This window comes from Neolamprologus multifasciatus, chromosome 14, assembly GCF_963576455.1.
Source record: "Neolamprologus multifasciatus chromosome 14, fNeoMul1.2, whole genome shotgun sequence".
NCBI classification, from domain to species: domain Eukaryota; kingdom Metazoa; phylum Chordata; class Actinopteri; order Cichliformes; family Cichlidae; genus Neolamprologus; species Neolamprologus multifasciatus.
The window spans coordinates 12,470,055-12,482,198 of record NC_140452.1 but is presented as its reverse complement, the minus strand read 5'-3'; the positions used below and the strand labels follow the sequence as shown (position 1 = coordinate 12,482,198).

The 12,144-nt window shown below is 38.8% G+C and overlaps 1 protein-coding gene across 3 annotated transcripts; it reads left to right on the top strand.

The window, feature by feature from the left end:
• The first annotated feature begins 2,513 nt into the window (after positions 1 to 2,513).
• Positions 2,514 to 12,112, top strand: spartb (spartin b). 3 transcript variants are annotated; one of them, XM_085131452.1, is made up of 9 exons: positions 2,514 to 2,683; positions 3,180 to 4,005; positions 6,534 to 6,731; positions 7,639 to 7,798; positions 7,928 to 8,122; positions 8,215 to 8,373; positions 9,946 to 10,036; positions 10,223 to 10,269; positions 11,022 to 12,112. In XM_085131452.1, exons 2-9 carry the CDS (start codon positions 3,184 to 3,186, stop codon positions 11,126 to 11,128), a joined length of 1,779 nt encoding a protein of 592 aa, XP_084987578.1. In that variant the 5' UTR covers positions 2,514 to 2,683; positions 3,180 to 3,183; the 3' UTR covers positions 11,129 to 12,112. The 3 variants fall into 3 exon arrangements, with proteins under 3 accessions (XP_084987578.1, XP_084987577.1, XP_084987579.1); XM_085131451.1 differs by lacking the exon at positions 10,223 to 10,269; XM_085131453.1 differs by lacking the exon at positions 11,022 to 12,112 and having other exon boundaries at positions 10,223 to 11,015.
• The last annotated feature ends 32 nt before the right edge of the window (positions 12,113 to 12,144 follow it).

Sequence of the window (12,144 nt, the reverse complement as noted above, 5' to 3'; positions counted from 1 at the left end):
TAACTAACTTCAGAAAACAAAGTTGGTAATAAGAGAATGAAAAACAGATTTCTTTTTTATTCACTTTGAGCACAGTTCTTATTAAATATGACCTTCACATGTTAAGGACTGGAGCTCAGATTCTTTGAACATCAGCTTGGCCTCGGGCATGACAGAGTTGAAAATAGTGAGCTAAAGCTGCACTGGATTAACACCGCAACATGTGTGAAGAGCATGTCCAGTCTGGTCCCAGTGTTTGGCATCTGTGCTCAGTGAATACTGGGAATCTGTCAAACTGGAGATTAGACTTGTTGAGCTATTTTCCAGGGTCACAGCAGCTAAGAAACTGATGAGAGTCAGACTAGTAAAACAAAAACATAAGTGATTCAGAAAAAGTTAATTCTTAGTAAATTATGCATGTTGATTTGTTCTTATTGCTTTTAAAATACCTGTAGGTTTCTGCTGTTTGATGGCGACATGCTAGGTAATTTCATAGTCATTAGAGGCACATTTGAACCAAGCTGCATGTCTAATCATTCCCATGATTAAACAAAATCAACTATGAAGGATGTTAAAAGTTTTTGATTAGATTGAACTCAGAGCAACATAAAAACTGTGCCGTTTTCACCACCTCATACTAAAAATCTATGTTTGAGGTAGGATTTGACTCCCTCTGGTGTGCAGTTTCAAAAATCTGAAATCTAGTCACTGAAGGTGTCTATGGCCAACGTGACATGTTTTTAAAATCCATAACAAATCTTCTCTTTTCGTTAGTATATTTGTAGATAAATTTCTTATTGTCCTCGGGGGCTCAATAACATGTGTTAGCAATGTGTTGAAAGAAGAACAACAAACAAGAAGTGGGCATGTCCTGTCTGACTCACTTTCTTCTCCTCTGGAAATATTTTACAACAATTGTATCAACATTTTGATGAACCAGCATGATTTTCTGTCTAGTCGGTCAACGGTTCGTCTGAACATTAAAATGATTTAGCACCGGTAAACAGAATCCTCAGTTTCACAGCTGCTGTGAGTGTTCAGTAAACAGGAAATGGTCACTGAGCAGATTAATGTTTCAGCTTTCTCAACAGCTGGGTGACCCGAGGTCAGCTCAGACATCTGAGGTATAAAAGGAAAATTGAAAACAGATTTCGGGAATCTGTTTTCAATTTTTTGTTGAATACATTCATTTGAGTTACATTAATGAAAACATATCCATTTTGTTACTTTAATTGGTGATCACCTATTAAACTAACCCATGCATGTCTTTGGATTATGGGAGCAAGTTTGAGTAAGCTGCAGACACAGGAATAGCAGGCAATCTTCAGTGCATAGTTTGAGTTTGGACATCAAGCTCAAGGGTCATGACACAGCCCAAACTCTCTCAGGCAAATGTTCTTGTGATTTCTTGTAAGGTCCAGGGTACGGGGAGGCCAATCCATGACCGATAGTGCTCCATTGTGCATTTTTTTAAACAAGTATTGTAGCCGGCTAAGGGGAGGAGCCACTAGCTTAAAGACTCATGGGTCTGTTCATCTGACATTCACGTGTTAAGTTACATAGTTATAACAGCTATTCCAGTTATCTTGATCTGTTGTTGTTGTTATTGTTAATGTTTAACATTATTGCAGCTGTTTTCTGTATTGATTGTGGTCAGCAATGGCCACCATGACTGCTGTACCAGTTAATGACCACTGTTGTGATTTAGGGTGATGCAATCAACAGATACATACTGGTAGCTGAAAAGTGTAAGAAACACAGGGTCTCCAAGTCCAACTAGAGATCTGTCTCCTTCTTGGCTTACCTTTCTAACAGTAAAATATCACTGTAATGGCAACATGTTTAGGATACTGTGATGCTGAAAAATCAACATATTGCAGCCACATGCTTACCTGATGGTATTGCATGTCAGATCAAAATTACAATTTTCTGCATTCATAGTGCATCATCCAAGATTTCCCCAAAATCTGGTTAATAGCTTCAAAGAAAAAAAATATAAATGTTTTTTTTAAAAAACAAACAAACAAAACAAAAACCATAGCATGGCTTGAGACTGTTGAAAATGCTGCATTGTGATCTTGCTTTTTATCATAAGTTCAGCTATTGCATTATTGATTAGGAGTCCTAAAAGGTGTCTCTTTATTAATATTAAGAAATATATTTACACTGCCACCGCATCATTCAGTCACCGTTTTTGAATCTATATGGAAGTGTATAATGTGTATAAGTGCATAATTTCTGCTTGATATTAATGGAACTGAAATTTGATTTAATGGAAAATAAATTGTTGCAGTTTCTCACTATGACCAATAGATGGAAGTGTCCCCTTATTCAAATGGTTCATTTATCAGTGGAAGCTATTTGAATGGGTGCTTAGTGACCTCTTGTGGTTATAGTGATGAACTACAAAAATTGTCAAGTTTAGGTGGCGTTCCACTACTTCCGGTATCTTTTTTTTTTTTTTTTAAAAAGGGGGCTGACATGTGATCGTATTGGGCACGTCGGTCGCGGAACCTTTGCTTTGAAAGGTCAATAATGACCTCATGACACCACTAGGCACTCCTTTACTATAGGGAGTCGTCCAGCAGCGAAGTCTAGTTTATTTACTCAGGTTGCTGATTGAAGTTAACACTCTTTGCTAGCTAGGAGGAACGTTAGCAGGCCAATTAATAAGCTGTTCTTTGGTGTTTTTCTGCTCTCTAAGGTAAGAGCTAATATCATTCGCTATTAGGTGAGTTGGAGCTAGCTGACAGCTAGTAGTTATCACTAATTACGACTTCACATGTTATATAGATATGTTGCTGTCGGTACACTAAAATCGTGGCATAGCTCCTGACTTTGTCCGAACGCAGATGTTAGCTCTTGTTGATCTGTGTTAGCAAGTTTAACATGAGGATTAGTGTGTTTAAAGCTTGTTTTAGTGGATCGTTTTAAACCAGTAACACTGACGTACGTAACGAAAATAAACCAGGTAACATGTGATCTAGAAAGACCAAAAGGGCCATTTGCGCGATGCGTTTCACTTCTAAGTGACTTGTACTTGTGATCAAGTTTGGGGTCGAAGTTAAGTAAGCAGTAAAATATCATTTGAATAACCTTTAGCCCTTTCAAAGTCTAGCCAAGATAATAATTTCCCTGCATGTGCTGTACTTATAGAAATTAATAGAAATTTACGTGTAAATCCAATTGTCTTGTTTCAGAGCAATGGAGAAAGCTAAACAAGATGCATTTGATAATGCCAGACTTCTAGTGATCAAAGATGGCTATGAAAGGGCCTTTGAGTGCATCAATAAAGGACTCACTGCAGATGAAGCTGGAGACAAGAGTCAGGCCCTGGAGCTCTACAAGAAAGGACGACAGCACCTTCTTAGGGCTATCAGTGTGCCTTCGAAGGGGGAAGAGTGTGTTGGCAACTCCTGGGAATCAGCAAGGCAGATGCAGCAGAAGATGCAGGAGACCCTGAACAACATCACCACCCGCATGGCCATACTAGAGACCAGCTCTGACTCTGAATCTGCAGTATCTGCCCCTGATGCAACAAGCACTTCTGCAAAAGGTCTCTACCCAGGACTTCCCACCACAGAGAAGCCAGCACGGCCACCTCCACCAGACATTCCTTCTGCTAATGGTCAGCCAGCTAGAGCTGTCGGAGGTTTGCCTCCAAGCGGAGGAGTGGGTCTACCCCTCTCACCTACCAGACCCTCTGCGGTTCCTGCCGAACAGCCTCCAGCCTACTCTCCTCAGGCAGCCGATGGTCACATATCAGTCTCATATGGAACAGATTCAGGGGAGATGTCATTGGTCGGGGAAGAGTTCTACAGTCATACATCTAACTCGACACCGTCCCCTCAGAGCATAGGTGAAGATGGAGAGGAGCTGCTGTACATTCCCAACGGTGTGCAGATATTTTTTGTCACACCTGAGGGGCAAGTGAGCGCTCCCTCATACCCCGGCTACCTGCGGCTGGTGAGGTTTACCAGCGATCACTCAGACAGAGTGCCTAATCGACCACCAGCATTTCTGCAGGTAACAGAGGAAATAAATATATATATATATATATATATATATATATATATATATATATATATCTTTTTACTTTGTTATTTTAAAATGACACATTCATGTGGTGTTAAGCAATCACTCAAAAAATATGTTATCAATTCTCTTCTTCTTTTTCGTGTCCCTTTACCCGATTTCATAAGATGTTTGCTCAATTTCTTAACATCCGCATTACAGTGAGTCATCAGCAGAGGGACATAGGCCGGTTAAAGATCAATGTCCATCCTCCTAAGGACAGAGTCATGTGAGGGTTGTTTAACTAATGCCCTAGTCCCAGTAAGTAGGTTTATGGCTCTGATGTCATCCTCGGGGGAATCCCAGACATGAATCAGATTTGGGGCACAGGTGACAGTATTCCGAAAAAGAAATGAAGTTATTTGGAGTGTTCATATGTGTAGGGATGTGCATTATGCCAAGATGATGTGTGAACTTAATTTTCCATTTTAAAAAGAAAATGACAGTAGCTAGGAGCTAGATGGGCATGCAGCTCTCAAACTGACAGGTGTGTCTAAATGTATTTTAATATAAATGAAAAAGTATAAAGGTTTTTTTTAGTAGGAGGTGGGTTTTTTGTGTGTGTGTTTGTTTGTTTTTTTACACATTTAAAACTAAAGCAGTGTTTGAACATTAATATCTCAAAGACCTTTTAAAGATGAAAACCTTAACCTTTACCTGTAAATTGAATGAGGATGTGCACTTAAAGCCAAATACACTGGAACATGGTGTGGGCTAGTTAAAAGATGGAGAGAAAAAAATTAAAAACCAGAATCTTCTAGGAAGTTAGAGTACCCACACAAACACTCGGAGAACATGCAAACTCAACACAGCAAAATGGTAGAGTCAAACTCAGGACATATTTGCTGTGAGGCAATAGTGCTAACCACTGCACCGCCTGTTTCATAAAATGTGTAGAATCACATATTAACATGAAAATGTTAGTCACAAAAATAAATAAAACACTATGTTATTAGGTAATGGTTTTTGTTTTGTTTTTTTTTATTGGGGGGGGGGGGGATTTTTTAACATATCACATGGGTTGTGAATCTTCAGATGAGCATGATGTAGTTTGAGATGCTTTCCAGATTTTTCTTTTTCTTTTGACTTGCAATAAGTTGGTTAATAAAAACCAATGATGCAGTGAAATCAAAGGTTGTGAGGTGTTTTGAACTGCCAAGTTGGATTTGTAAAGGTCAACATCGCAACCAGTCAATGATAAGATAAGAAAGGGTTTGGAGGTATGTACACAGCTTAAGCTCTTTATTAAGAGACTAAATCAATAACACCAAATGTCTCTAACCTATTCAGGATTATTTGTTATGATTACATTTGCCTTTCGTGCCACTAGTGTCATGAGACTAAAGTTTGCCTATTCAGTGGGGTATTTCCCAGGTGTTATTGAAAGTGTGTGACATCAGTGATTCACATGAGTGCAAGTAATTACGTAAACCCAGCTTACACAGTTATGCTCTGTAATCTTGTTAGACATGCAGCAATCACAGGATGACTGTGTACTCTAGTTTGTCTCACTGTGTTGTGCACTCCTCAGAAGCACCATTTGTAAAACCAGGATTCACTCAAGGCTACTTTTGAAAACCTCTAGTAAAACAAAATGTCTGCAGGCTTCTTTCTCCTGTTAAATGTTACTTTCACCTCAATTCACTTACTATACTATATTACACACATCATTTCATATCATAGTGTACCTGTTTTGATTTGTTTTTAATCACATTTTCTAGGGCTGTTTGATATAACGATATATATTGGATGACGATATAAAAATATCTATCGTTTCATTTTACGCTATTGTTTGTTTCGTGGTGTCGCAAAATGAACTGTTTACGGCAATATTTTTTCATCGTTTTAATGGTCACTGTAGTGGCTATATTAATTTCTTAAAGTTCTCTCTTTCTCTTATATTTTATATAACCACACTACTGACGGACAAGCGCCTGTTTTTATGCGTTGTGGTTAGCAGCAACGACGGTAACAGCATCGCGTGTCCGCTTGTTTATGTTCCACATAAACCTTTCACAATAAAGCTCAAGATCCTGTTGGGACTTTTCAAAATAAACTGAATCATGTGAAAGAGCAGAATATTTACGGATGAGAAGTAAAAAAGAGCCGCCAGGTGCTAAAAAAAAAAAAAAACTTAGACTCAAACGTTAGAACAGGCTTTTCCCCGCAGCACGCCGTGTAATAAATGCTCACAAAGAAAACAGCGGCCGTTACAACTTATGTCTAAAAATGTATAGTTTCATGCATCGGTTAAAACACTCGACTCCAGCTACATGACGCGCAGCTGGAAACACTTCCCGCAAGTCGAGCTGCCCGAGATTCACAGAATTTACAGAAAATGTTACATTTTTGTGATTTATATCGTTATCGGACGATAGAATTCTTATATTGGGATTTGAGATTTTGGTCATATCGCACATGCCTAACATTTTCCATCTGTTGCATTCTTTATTTTCTTCACTTTCTTTTGATCCTGGCAGGTGTGTGACTGGCTGTACCCTCTCATGGCCATGAACTCTCCAGTGTTACTCTGTAACACTGGTGTGTTTATGTTTCCGGACATGATGGCACCAGCTCCAGGGTATTATGTGGGAGTGGTTTTGTCCTCTGAGCTCCCTGCTACAGACAGAGGACTGTTTCAGGACCTGTTGTCCCAGATGACAGATCTGAGGGTTCAGGTCAGTGTGTTTCACTGTGGTTAGATCTGCAACAGCATGAAATATTTGGTATTATCTGGCAAACAATTGCAAACAGAGACCAGGCTGTAAGGCCTGTGTTTCCCAAACAGAAGAGTCTGTGGCTAAATATATCCCCAAACAGAGATCATGCTGTATTTGATTTCTGTGTTTAAGGAAATAACAATTTATTTATTTTTTAAACTAGAAAATCTAAACTTTCCCAACTTCAGATTTTTTAAATTCCAGTTTAATTGTTTTGTTGATTCTTACACAAACAATACTTTTGATGCTGCACTCTGCTACATTGTTGGCTTGCAATGAAACTCTTGCTGCTGCTTATTTCTGATCTAGCAGCCCTCCCCAAATTACCCCTGCCTCAGCATTGTGGGGATTTGACTCAGGCAGGTGAGGAGAATTAATCAGTTATAATGCTCTTATCTGCAGCAGTTAGAACCTCAGAGCTTCAGCTGAAAGACAAGTGCCAGTTTAGCCATGATGGAGGTGTCATTTTGATTGGAGTGACACCAGGCAAGGTCATTTTTAATGAATGCACACAGGCTAATTATCTTGTCAAATGGAGGTGATATCACATCAGAAAGTAAGCAATTTTTTTAAATTTCTTTATTATTCAGTCTAATAAGATACCAGAGGTTTTTAGCTCAAATCTTTCGTTACAGCAGAGAGACGTTTTTAAAATGGCAGTCTGTTTGAGAGCAAACAAATAGCGCATTGTAATGAGGAGTGCAGAATGAGAGGATGCATTGTGTGCATTGGGGGGTTACTGGGAGACGAACATCTGTAGTTAGATGTGTGCAGCTTCCACAAGTTGTCCAAAGTATTTCTTATTTTCATCCCACACTGTCTGTCTTCATTCTGCACTGGCTAACCAATGTGTCTCTATGATCAGGCTCCAGAAGAAGCTGCAGATACCATTAATCTCAGCCAGAAGGTGTCTATTGATACACCTGAGCAACCAGCAGAGGCTCCTGCAGAGACTCCAGCAGAGACCGAAGAGGAAAAGACTTTACCCGAATGGAGTGAAAAGGTGGCAAATGGGATCCTGACAGGTAAGCAGTGTCTCTTAAATTTTTAATATCATTGTTTTACAAAGTTAGGAGTTAGTTTGGAATTGGATTGTTTATGAATATAGGTCAGCAGTCCTCACTAACGCTGTCTGCCCTGTGTGATCCTGTCAGGTGCATCCTGGCTAAGCTGGGGACTGGTCAAAGGAGCTGAGTACACAGGCATAGCCATTCACAAAGGGGCAGCTAAACTCAGAGAACATATCACTCCAGAGGACAAACCCACCCCCGTCAGCCCCACAGTCACAAAAGGCCTCCATGTTGCCAAGCAAGCTACAGGAGGAGCTGTCAAAGTCAGCCAGTTTCTAGGTCATTAAGTCATCTTCAGTCAGCATTTTTTACTGCCCTTGAGTGGTAATTTGGCAGTGAACTTATAATTTACTAATGCTTTCTTACTGCAGTGGATGGCGTGTGCTCTGTTGCTAGCTGCGTGGGTCGAGAGTTGGCTCCTCATGTGAAAAAACATGGAGGCAAGCTGATCCCAGAGTCTATGAAGAAGGATAAAGATGGGCGTTCCAACATTGATGGAGCCATGGTGGTGGCTGCAAGTGGTGTGCAAGGTAAAGTTAATTTTCACTTTATATTCTTTAAAACATGTTTTTTGGGGGGGTTTGTTTGTTTGTTTTTAATTAAAAATTAAAAAACATATTTTTTAATGTTTGTACTTTTATATATACACAGATGTTTTTGAAAAGACCTTTTGGTCATTTATCACATGACCAGAAATTCATGCTCTTCTATGACAAGTGTGTAGAGTAGGGATGCAACGATACCAATTTTTTCAAACTGATACGATACCGATACTTGGATCTGAGTACTTGCCGATACAGAGTACAAAAACCGATACTTCTACCACACACAAATGCAATGAATTGGAAGACAGGTTTTGTTTTATTCGATGCCGATAAAAAATAAAATCTTAATAAAAATGACCACAAAATATTTTGAAGTGAAAAATAAGCACTTCTCTTAAATTATTGCAGAGTCTCCACATTGTAATTTAACAAAATATCACTGAACTATTGGCACTGTCTCGAACTTTCAGAATAATAAATAAACACTTCTGTTTGAAATAAAATAAATACAAATTAGGTTTGAGAATAAAATAAACTTTTAAATTATTGCAGTGTCCATATTGTAAACAAACAAACAAAATAACGAAAGTATTTGGCATTGACAAACAAACTCCTCATCTGCCCATGGATCATCAGTCCACTGTGCCGTTAAATCAAGGACTGACATCGCGCACACACTGCTTGTCTTTACCTCTTCAGAAAGTTTTGGCACCATTATTTCCCTGATGTATAGGCGGTTGGGAATTTCATATTGCAACTCTAGTATGCTGAGAAGACGGTGCAATCCTATGTTTTCCACGGCCGGCATTGGCTGGTCATCCAGAGCGATAAAATGAGTCAGAGCCTCTGTTATTTTAACTGCCTGTGGATTTTCTCTTGACATTTTTCATCGCTTTTCCAAAACCTGAGTTAAAGTTGGCTGTTCCGGTCCACACTGCTGACATTTTGTTTAGCCTAGCTACAGCAGCCTCCAGTTTCTCTTTTTTATCTGGAGCCGCCAGTCTCACTCGCCTAACCCTGTGCCTGTTTAGCGCAGGATGTCCCCCTGGTGGCCAATCTAAAAACTACAACAGAAATGACATGTCACCCTCTGATTAATGAAATAAGTTAGTATCGATTCATGGTATCGGTTAACTTTTACGAGTATGAGTACGCACACATTTTACAGTATCGGCCCCGATACCCGATACCAGTATCGTATCGGTGCATCCCTAGTGTAGAGTATAGTATTCAGATTAAAACACCTCAGCCGTGCTGTGTATTATCATGCACTGGCAGAGAGCATGGTAAAAAAGCATTTTTTGTTTTGCTTTTCCTGCATCAACCACCTGTCCTTTTCACCAGGTTTGGCACCCTCTGACTTTGCCCTCTTTCCCAAAATTCAGCTTGAATGTCTGCTGTGTAAAATAGCAGCTATTCTGGAAATGTTACAGTAAAAGACACGCTTCAGGGGGATTTTGTCCAATCTGAATCTGATGTATTTCATTATTACCCCTGCATAAATGTATCTACCGTTACAAACAAACACATACAAATAATACTCTTGTGTTTTCCCAGGATTTGCAACCATGTGGACAGGTTTGGAAGTAGCAGCAAAGGACATAGCTACAAATGTAGCTTCAGAAACAGTGACCACCGTAAAACACAAGTAAGAAATTAAATAAATATAGTTTAATTACTTCTGACTACTGTCACTGCTTGAATGTGCACCTATGGAATTTTTTGATCAGCACTGCTCGCGAGACGGGTTTTTGATGTGTATGTTGTAAATGACTGCATACATTGTGTAAGCAAAAACCAAAAGTGCACTCACTCTCTTCAATTTGCTTTGCAGATTTAGGGGTCTACAAAACAACTCTGACACTCCTAATGAGACAAAGTGTAATTTTTCCTGATTCTCCACAACTGTTTAATGCTTTGCACTTCTAATTGTGCACATAACACAAGCTTCTGGGGTTTTTTGTTCTCTTTAACAAAGCACTCTTCAGCCCTATGCTGTACCAGTTCACTCCCTTTTCTTGTGTGCCAATTTGGATTACGGAGCCTCTTTAAGTGATTCCACTGATTTCTAACAGTGTTTATGAAGGAAATGTTCTAATTGACAGTATTTTCATCCTTCCTGCCTCAACGGGTTCTCGTGTTCTAAGAAATTCTGCAAAATGGTTATCAGATATCTTCACATCAGAGTTAAAAAATGGTTTCAGGAGGGAAATTCTTAAAATGTTCTTATAATGATGAAAATCTGCCGTACTGTTTCTTTCTTTGAATACGTTTTTGGCTTCGTTAGGCATTCCTGGGAAATCACTAAGCTGGACTCTACAGTATTAAATTGGCTTTGTTTTTGCATGCATGTGTCAATACAAGTTGATTTGGTTAGAATTTGTAAATGAAATTGGCCAAAAAAGATCTTCCCATTTGCTTCCAATTGGGTAAAATTGCCTGTATTCTGGCAAACAAATGTATTTATTCCAGATTGCACACTTGCATGCACTTGCAACCCTCACTCCCTCACAGAAATTCACTCGACGCATGATGGCGTCTTTACAGTCTTTGCACTACATATTAATGAATTCTTCCCATACCCTCTTCTCCCCGCCTCTCGCTCTGACCTCTCACTCAATCTGACTCTGAAGGTATGGAGCAGCGGCAGGACAAGCCACAGACCACGCTGTCAATTCTGCCATTAATGTCGGTATCACTGCCTTCAATGTTGACAACCTGGGGATCAAAGCTGTGGTGAAAAGGACTGGCAGGCACACAGCGCAAGCACTTTTGGAAGACTACAAGATTCAGAAAAAACCTGAAAATGGGACTCAAGTGGAGAAGTTTGAGAAATAGCTGGTAGTGTCCTGCCTCATTCCCACAGCAATGCCTTAAACAAAATTTGTAATTTCTATTAAATCATTCTATATTTAATATTCTTTATTTATAAAACTGGTTCTAGATTTACAAGGTAACTACTGATGATATTCATATCCTATAGTTTGATACTGCTTGGAACTTGCACTTTAATATTTATGTAATACAGGAAGATTGGACATAAATGTGAAGGACCTGAAAATTATATAATACACACCAAAAGATTAATTATAAATGATACCATATCCTACATAACATTTAATTCATTTTGAACTGTTTAACACTGCTGTTTGTATGAAGAAAGCTTTGTTCTTGAATAGAGACATACTTATTTAATATTCATTTGTGTGTTTCCCATAATAGCAAATGTGTTTTAAACAAAAGATGAAGAAATATGTGTGTGCATATTTACTTGCACATATATTTAAGACCAAAGTAATACCAGCTGTACTGTTTCACTATGGTGTTGAAAATGTCACGTTATCACTGCTTCTAACTGTGCCTTCAAATATCAAATGATAACGTTAAGAATTAATGTTTCAAGCTCCAAAATTTGACTAAAACACAACAGATTATGGACAAGTATGTAGTCTATCTATACTCAATCAGTAACCAATAAGATGTAAATACATCTCAGGAGTCTAAAAGATGTTGTGCTCCAGTCTGCAGGGCTTGCTTCTGTATTTTCGACTTAGTTGTAGCCATGTTATTTTTAAATGTGGCTTATTGTCTTTCATAAAAAAATCACTGTAATATGTAAACAAATATATCCCGAAGAGTATTTGTAATGTTTAAATGGCCTCTAGTTGCACAGTGAGATTTTGTTCCCAGCTGAATTACTCAATAAAGATGAAGACTAAATGAAGCATCCTTGGGAGTCTAAAGTAAATATGTTGT